Source organism: Cetorhinus maximus, chromosome 17 (assembly GCF_964194155.1).
Source record: "Cetorhinus maximus chromosome 17, sCetMax3.hap1.1, whole genome shotgun sequence".
NCBI classification, from domain to species: domain Eukaryota; kingdom Metazoa; phylum Chordata; class Chondrichthyes; order Lamniformes; family Cetorhinidae; genus Cetorhinus; species Cetorhinus maximus.
In genome coordinates, this window is record NC_135895.1 from 58,456,732 (window position 1) to 58,470,869 (window position 14,138).

At 41.1% G+C, this 14,138-nt stretch overlaps 1 protein-coding gene across 1 annotated transcript in view; it reads right to left on the reverse strand.

The window, feature by feature from the left end:
- LOC144692427 (biotin-dependent 3-methylcrotonyl-coenzyme A carboxylase beta1 subunit) overlaps positions 1 to 14,138 on the reverse strand; it is a 69,488-nt gene that overhangs the window by 14,297 nt on the left and 41,053 nt on the right. Inside the window, exon 9 of the mRNA XM_078561261.1 lies at positions 954 to 1,110. Within this exon, the coding sequence (XP_078417387.1) occupies positions 954 to 1,110 (157 nt within the window). The remainder of the gene's footprint in view (positions 1 to 953; positions 1,111 to 14,138) is intronic.

The window sequence follows — 14,138 nt, forward strand, 5'->3', positions numbered from 1 at the left end:
ATCCTGAAATGAGCTTCCGACTTCATATTTGTGCCACCACTAAGACCGGCTATTTTCACCTCCATAACATTGATTGACTTTGCCCATCTCAGCTCATCTGCTGCTGAAATCCTCATTTATGTCTTCGTTACCTTTAGACTTGGCTGTACCAATGCACCCCTTGCTGGTCTCGTTCTACCCTCCATAAACCTGAGGTCACCTAAACCTCTTGCTGCCTGTATCTTAACTTGAGGTAAGTCCTGTTCCCCTACCACCCTGTGCTCACCAATCTACACTGGCTCAGAGTCAAGCAATATCTTGACTTTAAAATTATCATTCTTGTTTTCAAACCCCTCCATTGTCTTGCCCCTCCCTATCTCTGTTATCACCTCCAGCCCCATAGCCCTCCGAGATATCAGCGCTCCTCTAATTCTGGCCTCATTCCCAATTATAATTGCTCCACCATTGGTGACTGTGCCTTCAGTTGCCTAGACCTCAAGTTCTGGATTTACCTCCCTACACCTCTCTGCCTCAATTTCCTGCTTAAAGTCACTCTTTAAAAACCTACCTCTTTGACAAAGCTTTTGATCATCTGACCTAACAGTGACACATTTTTGATACTTTGCCCAAGTGCTAACGTTCAATCGAGAGTATAGACGGTAGATTGTCAGATTATTCAACTGTGGAAGGAACCCCACATACCTACACAAGTTCAATTTCCAGCAGGAATCCCTGAACAGCAATTCATATGAGAAAACTCTACCCAGTCCAGAGACCAATTCTAGTGTTTTAATACCATCCTACCTGAGATTAGCTAAGTCACTACAAACCAATGATCAATCTGGGCTTTCTTGTCTGTATGGTTCAATTCTACACTGGATTGTTCATTTGAGTTACTGGAGCACATTATTTAGGATTTAATTCAGTGACAAAATTGAACTACAGTACCGTTCCATCAAACGTCTCTCTATTACCTTGGATAATGTTCCTGCCATGGTTACATTTGGTCTTGTGTTTTGAAGAAATATGATAGGAATGTCTCTCTGGTCACAAAGCTGCACAAAATGGCTGCCTTTTAGTGAGGCATTATGAGTGAGTTCTCCATTGTTAGCCACAATTCCAACAAGATGACTGAAAAGAAAAAAGTTAGCAACTGTATTCATAGCCTATCGTCACAACATGTACAAGTAACCAGCATAATTAGTAACACCAGGTTGTAAAAATATTGAACTTAATTTGTGACATAATTACACAGAACAAAAATATTCAGTGATATAGTACTTCTTCATATGCATTATTAGCTGATTTCTTTCCTCCTACTCAATATAATCTCATAGTCTCCCCATCTATCCTGCAAGCTGTCTCTTTCTTAGTTGTGATTAAATGTGTGGCAGCACTGACCCGATGTGGCTATTATTCATGCATGTCCCTAGTGAGTTTAGCAACTTATTTCACTGTGTAATGCATCGGAAGAAAATAATGCCCACACAAATATTTTCCAGTCAGCGTCACTATACATCAATCAGGAGTGGAGCCCTGGGTGACTTTTCTCCCCTTTTTAGACCAAATGTGTTAAGGGCAAATTATAAAGCCTCAACCTATCACCAGCTGAGATCAGTTAACTCAGTACAGACTGATGAAGGATCAAAGCTCTGGTCTGTGTGGTTTAGTAACATGCCATGCAGTACTCATTCTTCTCCCAGAATAGGATTCCTAGAAGGGTCTCTATCAAGAAATAACAATGCCACAAGGCCCATAACTGTACAGAATGTACTACAGCAATCACAAAAATTCTAAATCCTTTAAGCTCACAAAACCGAAGTTATGGCAAGGAAAACGTCTCCAAAAGCTCTGTACAGCTTTACTTGAGAGCAGATGAAAATTAGAGCACAGATCTAATCCAGCTCTTTTGTTTATCCAAAACTGACTTCCTACCAGAATATATGGATCCATTTATTGCTTTTTATATAATTTTCCACATCGAATTAATATCACATTACTATAATGGAATTAATACCTGACCCATTACGAGGTTGTGCACTCACCTGATCAAACTATTTTGAAAGATGGAATCAGAATTCACAGAATCACAGAATTGTTACGGTGTAGAAGGAGGCCATTCAGCCCATTGTGTCTGCACCGGCTCTCTGAGCATTTTAACTTAATGCCAATCTCTGCCTTTTCCCCGTAACCCTGTGCTTTGTTTCTATTTAGATAATCATCCAATGCCCTCTTGAATGCCTCAATGGAACCTGCCTCCACCGCACTTCCAGGCAGTGCATTCCAAACCCTAACTACTTGCTATGCGAAAAAGATTTTCTCACCTCTCATTTGCTTCTTTTGCAAAACACTTTAAAACTGTGCCCTCGGGTTTTCGATCCGTTTATGAGTGGGAACAGTTTCTCCTTATCTACTCTGTCCAGGCCTCTCATTATTTTGAAAACTTCTATCAAGTCTCCTCTCAGCCTTCTCCTCTCCAAGGAAAACAGTCCCAACTTCTCCAATCTTTCCTCATAACTGAAGTGTCTCATCCCTGGAACCATTCTCGTAAAGCTCTTTTGCACTCTCTCCAATGGGTTCACATCCTTCCTATAGTGTGGCACCCAGAACTGTACACAATACTCCAGCTGAGGTCTAACCAGTGTCCTATATAAGTTCATCATAACCTCCCTGCTTTTGTACCCTATGCAACTATTAATGAAGCCTAGAATACTGTATGCTTTAGAAACAGCTCTCTATCTGTCCTACCACCTTTAATGACTTATGTACATATACACCCAGGTCCCTCTGCTCCTGCACACCCTTTAGAATAGTATCCTTTATTTTATACTGTCTCTCCATATTCTTTGTACTAAAGTGTATCACCTCACACTTCTCCGCATTGAACTTCATCTGCCACCTAAACTGCCCACTCCACCAATGTGTCAATGTCCTTTTGAAGTTCTACACTGTCCTCACAGTTTACAATTCTCCTAAGTTCTGTGTCATCCGCAAACTTGTCTCCTGCACACCAAGATCTAGATCATTTATATATATCAGGAAGAGCAAGGGTCCCAATACTGACCCCTGGGGAACTCCACTACAAACCTTCTTCCAACCCGAAAAATACCCATTAACCATTACTCTCTGTTTCCTATCCCTCAGCCAATTTTGTATCCATGTTGCTACTGTCCCTTTTATTCCATGACCTATAACTTTCCTCACAAGTCTGTTGTGTGGCACTGTATCAAATGTCTTTTGGTAATCCATATACACCACATCAACGGCCTTGCCCTCATCAACCATCTCTAATACCTCTTCAAAAAACTTCAGCAAATTAGTTAGACACGGTTTTTCTTTAACAAAGCCATGCTGACTCTTCCGAATCAATCCAAATTTTTCCATGCAACTATTAATTCTATCCTGAATAATTGTTTCTAGATGTTTCCCCACCACCAAAGTTAAACTGACTGGTCTGTCACTGATACTGATCGTAACAGCCTTTTCAATCTTTATTCTAAACCTTAGGAATAGAATAAACCTTAAACACTTACTAGATACTCACCAGATACTCACCAAACAACTAGCTTCTTCTTCAACCAATCAAATTGCTTTTTCCCTGTGATGTCACAATGTGTTTTTTTCACTCCCCTTTTGAAATCAGCACGCGCTGGTTCCGAGCAGCTGACAGGTCCACCTCTCCGACTGCTCTTCCCAAAGGTGAGTGATGTAGGCCGCGCTCCCCAGGCTGTATTTATTTCTCCCCGCTCCGTGTATCTCCTGCAGGTCTGCCTCTCTGACTGCTCTTCCTGAAGGTGAGCGATCAAATGGAGTTTAATCACTCAACCATGACTACAGGGCTTTAAATTCTACCAGCTGCTGTGGTGGAATTTGAACCTGTGTCCCCAGAACATTAGCCCTGGGCCTCCGGGTTATTAGTCCAGCAACATTACCATTTCAACACTGTCTACTCCCTTCACTGTCATGGATCAAGTCAGCCCATGTAGACATTTCTTACATCACGTGTATGGCAGCAAGATAAAATCAGATAGTTTCTGTACTACCTTCCACCTATGGAGCCAACCACGGTAGCATAAAATAGTGAGCAACAGAATTGGCTTGTTCCACCTTGGCATAAAAATATTTCCGAATGTTTTTTTTTGAGATTAATGGATTTGTCTTAGATGATTTTTGGACTAAATACTTCATCCATTTTACTAGATTTTTTCGATGGGTATCTCTGCATTATTATACAAACAAATTATCAGCAATTAGCGACTGCGTTTGCTGCCAATGCCGCAGCCAACGGCGGGCATGTGCAGTTGATTCTGTTGCTCCTTTGCGTCATAATCAGCGATGGTGTCAACAGCTGCCAGGATCAAAATGGCGCCCCTCAAATAACTGCAGCTGTGTTTTCTCTCTGTTTAGGCAACAGTCAAAGCCGTCCCCTTTTTTAAACTAGGCATGTAATTTTATGGAAGTGTAATTTAAGCACAAAATTTAATAACAGGTTTGAAGTCCAGTCTGAAATAAGGGGTGTTTCACACAAAGTATTTTAATGGTTCTTGATCATTTATTATTGCTTGATTTGGCTTCCTGTGATGTCATGAAAATTCTGTGTAGGCAGGGTCTCCTTAGGGTGAGTTTTAACCATGGAAGGTTGGGGTTCAGACTTTCCTCTCTGACAGTCTCGACAATTTGATACATGGGCCAGAGATACGCACAGTATGCCAGGGCACTCTATTGTTACTGAGTTTGGCTGGCTCAACATTGGAATTTGGAAGGATTCCTGCCCCTATCCCTAATTAATAAATGGATAGCTTTATTGTTCTTCACGTTTAACCTAAACTTCCAACCATATTCATTGCAGGCAGTGAGTTCATACAGATATAAAAGCTTTACATGCATGCACAGAAGTATACTGGCAGCTGGGCGCAGTGGAATGATGTCATTGGCACCCATCTTGGCAGGAGTTACAGTGGTAATTAGCTCACCCAACAACTGAGCAAAATGATGCTACACATCAAGAATTAAGTTTCACTAAATCATGTGGATCCTGAAACAAGGAAGCATGTTCACCTGTGTTCATTTTTGAGGAAGAGTCTAGGTATGCAGAAAAAACTTTTACAGCTATTAAAGAAACTCTAGTAAAACACTTCCATCCAAAAATATTGGATTTTGAAAATGCAAAATAGTGAGAAAAATACCACACAGACACACTAAATCGTGGGGTAGCTCTGACTAAATATAACAAAGGGATTCAAATCTCCTGGCACCTTTATAGCACTTGGATGTTATACTTTCAGAGGGTAAGCATCAATATAAAAGTATCTGCAGTGCTGAGTTGCATTTGAAAATCTATCCCCACAAAGAAAAAAATACCTGTCTTCTCATCTGGATGAGAATGGAAGAAAGATCCCTCAATTGTGGCTACTGCCACATTAAATAAAGGGTGTAACAGCAGGTTATCATGCTTTTTTTTATTTGTTCATGGGATGTGGGCATTGCTGGCTAGGCCAGCATTTATTGTGCATCCCTAATTGCTCTTCAGAAGGTGGGGGTGAGCTGCCCTCTTGTGGTGTAGGTAGTGTAGGTACATCCATAGTGCTGTTAGGGAGGGAGTTCCAGGATTTTGACCAAGGGACAGTGAAGGAATGGCGATATATTTCCAAGTCAGGATGGTGAATGGCTTAGAGAGGAACTGCCAGATGGTGCTTAAGGGGCCTTGCTGAGTTCCTGCAGTGCATCTTGTAGATGGTACACACTGCTGCCACTGTGCATCAGTGGTGGAGGGCGTGAATGTTTGTGGATGCAGGCTGCTTTGGCCGGGATGTTGTAAAAAAAAGCATGATAACCTGCTGTTACACCCTTTATTTAATGTGGCAGTAGCCACAATTGAGAGATCTTTCATCCATTCTCATCCAGATGAGAAGACAGGTATTTTTTTCTTTGTGGGGATAGATTTTCAAATGCAACTCAGCACTGCAGATACTTTTATATTGATGCTTACCCTCTGAAAGTATAACATCCAAGTGCTATAAAGGTGCCAGGAGATTTGAATCCCTTTGTTATATTTAGTCAGAGCTACCCCACGATTTAGTGTGTCTATGTGGTATTTTTCTCACTATTTTGCATTTTCAAAATCCAATATTTTTGGATCATGAATCAAATTGGTTGCAGACTGGCATCTGTGATGCTGGGGAGCTCTGTAGGAGGCCGAGATGGATCACCTAGTCGGCACTTCTGGCTGAAGATTGTAGCAAATGCTTCAGCCTTATCTTTTGCATGGATGTGCTGGGCTGCCCCATCATTGAGGACGGGGATATTTGTGGAGCCTCCTCCTCCAGTGAGTAGCTTAATTGTCCACCACCATTCATGACTGGATGTGGCAGAACTGCAGAGCTTAGATCTGACTCGTTAGTTATGGAATTGTGTGGCTCTGTCTAATGCTTACTGCTTATGTTGCTTGGCACACAAATAGTCCTGTGTTATAGCTTCACCAGACTGACACCTCATTTTTAGGTATGCCTGGTGCTGTTCCTAGCAGGATCACCAGGGTTGATCCTGGTGGTAATGATAGAGTGGGGCATATGCTGGGCCATCAGGTTACAGATTGTGGATGAGTGCAATTCTGCTGCTGCTGATGGCCCATAGCGCCTCTTGGATGCTCAGTCTTGAGTTGCTCAGTCTGTTCAATATCTATCCCAATTAGCATGGTGGTAGTGCCACAAAATATGATGGAGGGTATCCTCAATGTGAAGATGGGACATTGTCTCCACAAGTTCTGTGCGTTGGTCACTCCTACCAATACTATCATGGACAAATGTTTCTGCAACAGGCAGTTTGGTGAGGACGAGGTCAAGTATGTTTTTCCCTCTTGTTGGTTCCCTTACCACCTGTCGCAGACCCTGTCTAGCAGCTATGTCGTTTAGGACTCAGCCAGCTCGATCTGTAGTGGTGCTACCAAGCCACTCTTGATGATGGATATTGAAGTCCCCCACCCAGAATACATTCTGCGCCTTTATCATCCTCAGTGCTTCCTCCAAGTGGTGTTCAACATAGAGGAGTACTGATTCATCAGCTGGGGAGGCGGGGTGGTGGTGGTATGTGGTAATCAACAGGAGGTTTGCTACCCATGTTTGACCTGATGCCATGAGACTTCATGGAGTCTGGAGTCAGTGTTAAGTACTCCCAGGGCAACTCCCTCTCAACTGTATACCACTGTGTTGCCACCTCTGCTGGGTCTGTCCTGCCAGTGGGACAGGACATAGTAGGCACTAGTAGGCTCCTTTAAATTGCCATGCGTACACAGCCACACAAAAATATTTAAAATATTTAAAACTTAAAATAAATCACCCACGCACACTCTAAATAAAGACAGATTGTTGGTCCCAGTCCTGATTACTTTCCATTGACCCCCCCTACTAGAATATGCATTTGGATGTCAAACGATAATGTGACTGAGGTTAACCATGAGATCCCACAGACACAGACCATACAGCAGAATCACAGTCGAAGTACTTATAGTTGCTGCCACCCATGGACCCATGGAATTGCACCCCACCAAGGTCAAACACAATCAAGAGAGATGGGGAGAAAATTGTTGGGAGAAAAAGTATATCAACATGAATGAATGAATAAATGGACTAGCATTACACTTGTGACGTCCCAAAACAAGTTATAGCCAATGAAGTACTTCTGAAATGCAGTCAATGTTGTTGTGTAGGGAAATTGTGGCAGTCAGTTTGCACAAAGTGACGTCCCACCAACAACAATTAGACACCAGATAAATTGTTTTAATGATGTTGGTTGAGGATAAATAAATATTGTTCAGGACTCCAGAAGAACTCCCCTGCTTTTCTTCAAATGGTGTCACAGGATCTTTTCCATCCAACTGAAATGGCAGCTATGACCCTGGTTTATCATCTCATCCAAAAAACTGCACTTCTGACAGTGCCTCGAGCACTGCATTGAAGTGTCAGCCTACATTAAGTGCTCAAGTCTCTGGAATGTGGCTTGAATCCACGACCTTCTGATCCAGTAGTGAGAGTGATATCACTGAGCCAAGGCTGACACTTCAATAGTGCTAAATAATCTTTACTGAAAATGATATAACTCTTTACTTTGATTATAGTAGTCACATTAATCTTAATCCAGTCAGCAAAATGGTTATGCAAAAAGCTCAGTATTACTCAACAAAGCAACACCATTGTATTTACATGTCTACTAATACAAAGAATTCCAAAGTGATTAAACAAAGCTTCAGTCAGAAAATACAGATTTAACTGCAATAAGTGGCTGTTCTACACTGTAAAATTTTCACCCACAAAATAATTCCAGGGCTGTTACATCTATACAAAACATGGTGCTTGTATTATTGCATTTTTGAATGATATGCTTTCAAAAACAGTGTGTTCTGTCAAAATTTAAAGAGTGACATAAACTGAGGTGAAGCCCAATAGCTGACTTTTGGAGCACCGGTTGCAAGATCGAATTGAAATATCAGCTTTCTTAATCCTTATATTGTGGCCTTATAGAATGATACAACATAGAAGAAGGTCATCTGGCCCAACTTGCTTGTGCCTGCTCTTTGAAATAAATATCCAATTAGTACCACTCCTATGCCCTTTCCCCATTGCCCTGCAAATCTTTCCCGTTCAAGTATTTATCCAATTCCCTTTTGAAAGTTCTTATTGAATCTGCTTCCACCACTCTTACAGTTGTGCATCCAGAGTACAACAAACTGTTGCGTAAAGAAAAAATTCCTCTGGTTCTTTTGCCAATAACCTTAAATCTTTGTCCTGGGGTTACCGACCTTTCTGACACAGGTTACAGTTTCTGTTTATTTACTCTAGCAAAACCTTCTATGATTTTGAACACCTCTATTAAATTTCCCAAAACCTGCTCTAAAGAGCTTCCCTAGTCTCCCCATGTAATTGCAGTACTACATTCCTGGCACTATTCTAGTAAATCTCTTCTCCACAGACTTAACATTCTTCTCAAAGTGTGGTGCTTAGAATTGCATACAGTTCTCCAGCTGAGGCCCAAAATGTGACTTACAAAGGGTGTAATAAAGATTTCACGGCATCGGGATGTCCCAAAGTGCTCTATAGCCAATTAAGAACTTTTTTTGATGTGTAGTTAATGTTACAATGTAACACAGCAGCCAAATTGCTTTTATACTCTATCTTCAGCCTTCTGAACTTGTCTTGCTACCTTCAAAGATTTGCACATTTCAGATCTCTCTCTTCCTGCATCCTTGTTAACATTGTACCATAGAAACATAGGAAGATAGGCACAGGAATAGGCCATTTGGCCCATCAAACCTGCTCCACCATTCAATTAGATCATGGCTGATCATCTATCTCAATGCCCCTTTCCTGGGCTATCCCCATATCCCCTGTTCTCATTAGTATCCAGAAATCTATTGAACATGCTCAATGATTGAGCTTCCACAGCCCTCTGGGGTAGAGAATTCCAAAGATTCACTACCCTCTGAGTGAAGAAATGCCTTTATATTGCCGCTCCTCATTCTTCCAAAATGTATCACTTCACACTTCTCTGCATTCAGTGATGAGAGTGACCGAAGACAAAAAAGGTCTGAAATTTTTTGTGACAAGGAATCACGTAATTATAGCACTTTTATGACATGTATGAAATGCAAGTGCTTTTAGGCCACTTCAAATGGGTGGAATTATTAGACTTCAAGTGGGTAGAAACTTCAGTTTTCCCTTTATCTTCCATTACTGTCAAGATTGTGGATCAATGCATTTGTATCAAATCACCAAAGTGACCACTGCATTTCAGCATTGAATGCAGTTAGGGTATGGAATACAGGATGAAGTCCATATTAACAACTGAAAATGACCTTGTTGGATTACATACATGCGAAGTGAAGCAAAGGGTGACAGCAGTGCTTCACAAGCTATTTTCCAATCTAACCCCATTTTAACTCACACCACCTTCTTAAGAGCAATTAGTGATGGGCAATAAATACTGGTCTTGCCAGCAATGTCCACACCCTAGCAGCCCCTCTTCTCAAATCCCTTCTCCCTGCTCAATGACTCACTCAGCAGCACCTCTTCCCAACCTCCCCCCGCACCCACCCACCCACTCACTCAGCTGCCTGGCCTTTCCAATAGTCTTGCAGCTATACCGAGCCACCCATCATCATGTGCACCGTCTTCTCATGCCGAATTGGAAAATGAAATGATTCTCCATCAATCCGATTGATTGTCGGTCAAACAGCTTTCACCGCACCATTCTCCCATCCCAATTTTTTCATAACTAATAAGCAAAGCAAATGAAAACTAAAAACAATGCTCCTACAATTATGCTCCTGGCTTTACTGGCAGCATTCCTGAAGATTCACCTTCAATTCCTGGAGGGTTCACAATCCTGGGGAGTACAAAATGGGGAAAGCCCACTTTATGTTGTTATGAGAATGTGCTTTATTTTAAAAAAAAGAAAAAAATATACTTTCTAATTCTTTTTCTGGCTGAATTTTAAAAACCAATAAACTGTAATCCTATTAAGACAATGGAGGACTGCCAGCAAGCCACAATATACAACTTGCATGCCACCCAAGTTGGATGAAAAGGGAGGAGACACCCAATACCCCCTGGGGAGTGTGAAAGACTCCATCTCCTGTTGGTTTTCACACTATCCTGAAACTCTTCATGGAATTTGGCAGGTTTCAAAAGTTTCTGAGATAAGACATCAAAATGCAATTACCTGTTCTAAAAAAACAATGATTTCAGCAGAATTCCTCTGGAATATACAGCCAGCAGGACTTTAAGAACTGTTTACCAAGTCAGGGAGATCAGACATCAGAATGCTGTACTGAAAGATTGCAAAAAAGCTGTTTTTCTCTCTCTAAACTATTGTGCCAGGAATTTCAAAGTAACCATCCTGAGAAATCTATTGCAAACTGAGATCTTTTGGGAATAAAGCGTGCAAATCTGCTCCATACAACTACATCGAGGAAGGCAACTAAACAAAATGGCAGCAACGTGGAATCATTGCATTGAGATCAACCAAAGAACAGTTAATTGTATATTCCTTTGTTTATCTTCTTCACAAACTGTAAAAAAATCTTTAAGCCTATCCTCTTATTCTACCATCTGTACTAGTATGTGTGTGGGCCCATGGAATGTGTGTGATGTATGAATGATGGTCATAATTTACCAATTATTTTAATTTGGGAAGTAATGTCAATAAACTTTATCTTGCTCTTATTATAAACTCAGGAAACTTATCTGGATAATTCTTCATAATCTGAAAATGTACATATTGGAACTCCTGCAGTATTAGCAAAGCACATCCTCTCTAAATTCACAAAAAAAAAACCCTGTTATGGTCATACCGTAGAATTGCGGAGTCATTTTTATCCCTCCTCACGTGGTCATAACAGTATCCTTTGCAAACCTTCCCTTATCATACGCTTAGCAGCTGCTGATCTTCTCTCCTATTTTGCTACTTGGCCCTATCCTTCACTGACAATCGACACCCTTCAAAAAGTCTTCTAAATAAAATGATGTGTATTCTTCAAAAAAGAGAAAATCTGTTATTGTTAAATGTAAAGTATTTGCCATCAGAACTGATCCTGTTATGCCGATGATAAACTCTCCAGTTAGGTCTGGGCCTGTAAGGATAAAATCTTTGCGACAAGCATTGGCTCTGGGATCATGTTTTCCTTGAAGCTTTTACAGTTGATTTCTATTTGTTGGAAGGTAACATATATTTTGCCTGGCCACTGTGACCGAAAATTGTAGTCAATTCAACCCTGCAGAGACTAGGGCTCTGGTGCCCACGCCTGCCGAACTTCATGGAGACATGAGCTCCGCTGTCCCCTCTCATCCCCGCCACCCCACGTCTGAGCCTGCCAAATTCCATGAAGATTTGGTTCCAATGCTCCCTCCCATCCCCATTGCCCCCAGGACTGTCAAATCCTGTGGAGACTTTGGGCTTTGCTGCTCCCCACCTCCTGGGCCTGGTGAACTCTGTGGAGATTCAGGTTCCGCTCTTCCCTCCTCCCCCCACACTGGGCCTAGCGAATTCCATGGATCCACCAAGCAGCCAGTGGCAGAGCTCACCCTCCTGGTGGGATGAATGGCGGCAGATGGGTCTGGACTGGCGCGAATCTGAGTAGTGGCAGTTGGGGTTTGGGTCTGGGCTGGAGCTGTGATGAGATAAGGATGAATGCACCAAGAACCATGCAGAGGCAGAAGTCGGAAAATCATTTCCAAGGGTGGAATTCCATATTTGAAAAATCGGAAATCCACCAAACGGAAATTTATCATCACTGCTGCATTAAACTGCATCTGCCATTTGTCTGCCCATTTACCTATCAGTTTATGCACACTTTAAGACTGTTACTATCCTTCTCATTTTGTTTACCACATTTTCATACACCTGAAAATCACCCTTTAAATTTGAATTTGTCAAAGATTATTTGGCCTCTTCACATATTTATACGTAAATTTGACTTTTAAATATGGGAATATATTTTGTACCTCTCTGGGGACTCTGTTTATTCTGGGTAGGATGCATTGCAAATACATGCTGATTCCATAGTTCCCTCCAATATATAGACTGAGGATATCCCACTGATATTGAAATCTTTAGTACTAAAATCTCAGTTCACTAAACATTTGCTTTTTTTCCCCTCATTGTATTGTTATATGCTTGCCAAATGTAATATCTTGCATTTGTAAAGAAAAAACTTGCATTTATGTAGTGGCTTTCACTTAAGGCCATCCTTAAGTGCTTCACAGGCAATTGATCCCCTCATATGGAGTGGCAGCATGGCCATTGTAATTACCTTGGTGCTTCAGAACTCGGGAAGTGCAAAATGAACCAGGGACCCCTCTCCTGGCAGCTATACAATGACTCAAGCTGAAAAGTGAGTGTATAATGATGCAGAGTGAAGGTGTAAACAGATTCTCCTGTAATGCCCTCTCCAATGGAATAGCCTCCAGATACTCACTATCTCACACATGGTTAGGTACTTGAGAACAGTTATTGGACTGTGCTCCAGCAAGATTCAGCATTGTCAGGGGAGCATGGAAGAAAGTAGCAAAATCGTTGTGCTAGTTTTTGAGCATAATGCATCCTTCTTATATGAGGAGGCAAGGGATATTGTATGTTCTCATCAGTACAGTAACAATAAAATTGTATAATTAGCAACTTGCACATAAAAAACGCTACGATAAAAAGAATAAAATTACAAATCAGACATCACTGCTTGCTGGTCCATATAGGTAAGGGTGGTCTCAGGCTTGATCCTCAGCCTGTTCTGAATTATACGATCTAGACTGCACAGTAGTAGGTGTACAACAAGAAGTTAAGGAGGAGGAAACTAGCTGGTGCTTCTACTCCTGATCAGTAGACATTGATTCCACATAAACATGGGAAAATGTGGCCAGTGCCTGAAGACAGGATTTGACTCAGCTGTGGTACCACTACTCCCCACCTCCCCATGACAGAATGATCTGCCAAGAGTCACATGTGAATAATGGTGTTAAAAGGGCACCTGTGAAACCATCCCATAGCAAGAAGTCAACACCTTAAGGGAGAGGACAAATTTGCTTGTGGGAAAAATACTTTTCGTGACAAATATTTAAAAATTGTGACAGTTTATGGTTATTAATTATACCATCAATACCTTTTAAGGAATACTCTCCATAAAGATGTGAATGACATTAATCACTGGAAATTAATTTGAATTAGGTAACGGCAATGTTAAAAATTACATCAGCTCAATTTGTTTTTCCCAAAGCAAGCATTGTACATGCTTCACTTTGCTGTTAAAAGACACCACGATGAAAAGATATTGCAACATTAGAAGAAACATATTGTTTGGGCATAATCCTATTAATCTACTTTAGATTTGTTTCAATCTGTCCTTTTTTGCAACCAGAAACCATAATCAGTTTAAACTAATTATATAAGGTTCATAGAGTTTGGCACTTAATTCTGCTGGTTAGATCCTCTGCTGATTAGCAAAGGTCCATTGCCTTAGGATACATTTTCTTCGTATGGAACACATAATCCTAACTATTACATAATCCATAATTTATTGTCAAATCAAGGTTAAGGGCCAGGACTTATACTGCAGGTTGAAAAGCATAAAAAAAGACAAGGCAAACAGAAAATAAAGACTAGGACCAAATTTGAGT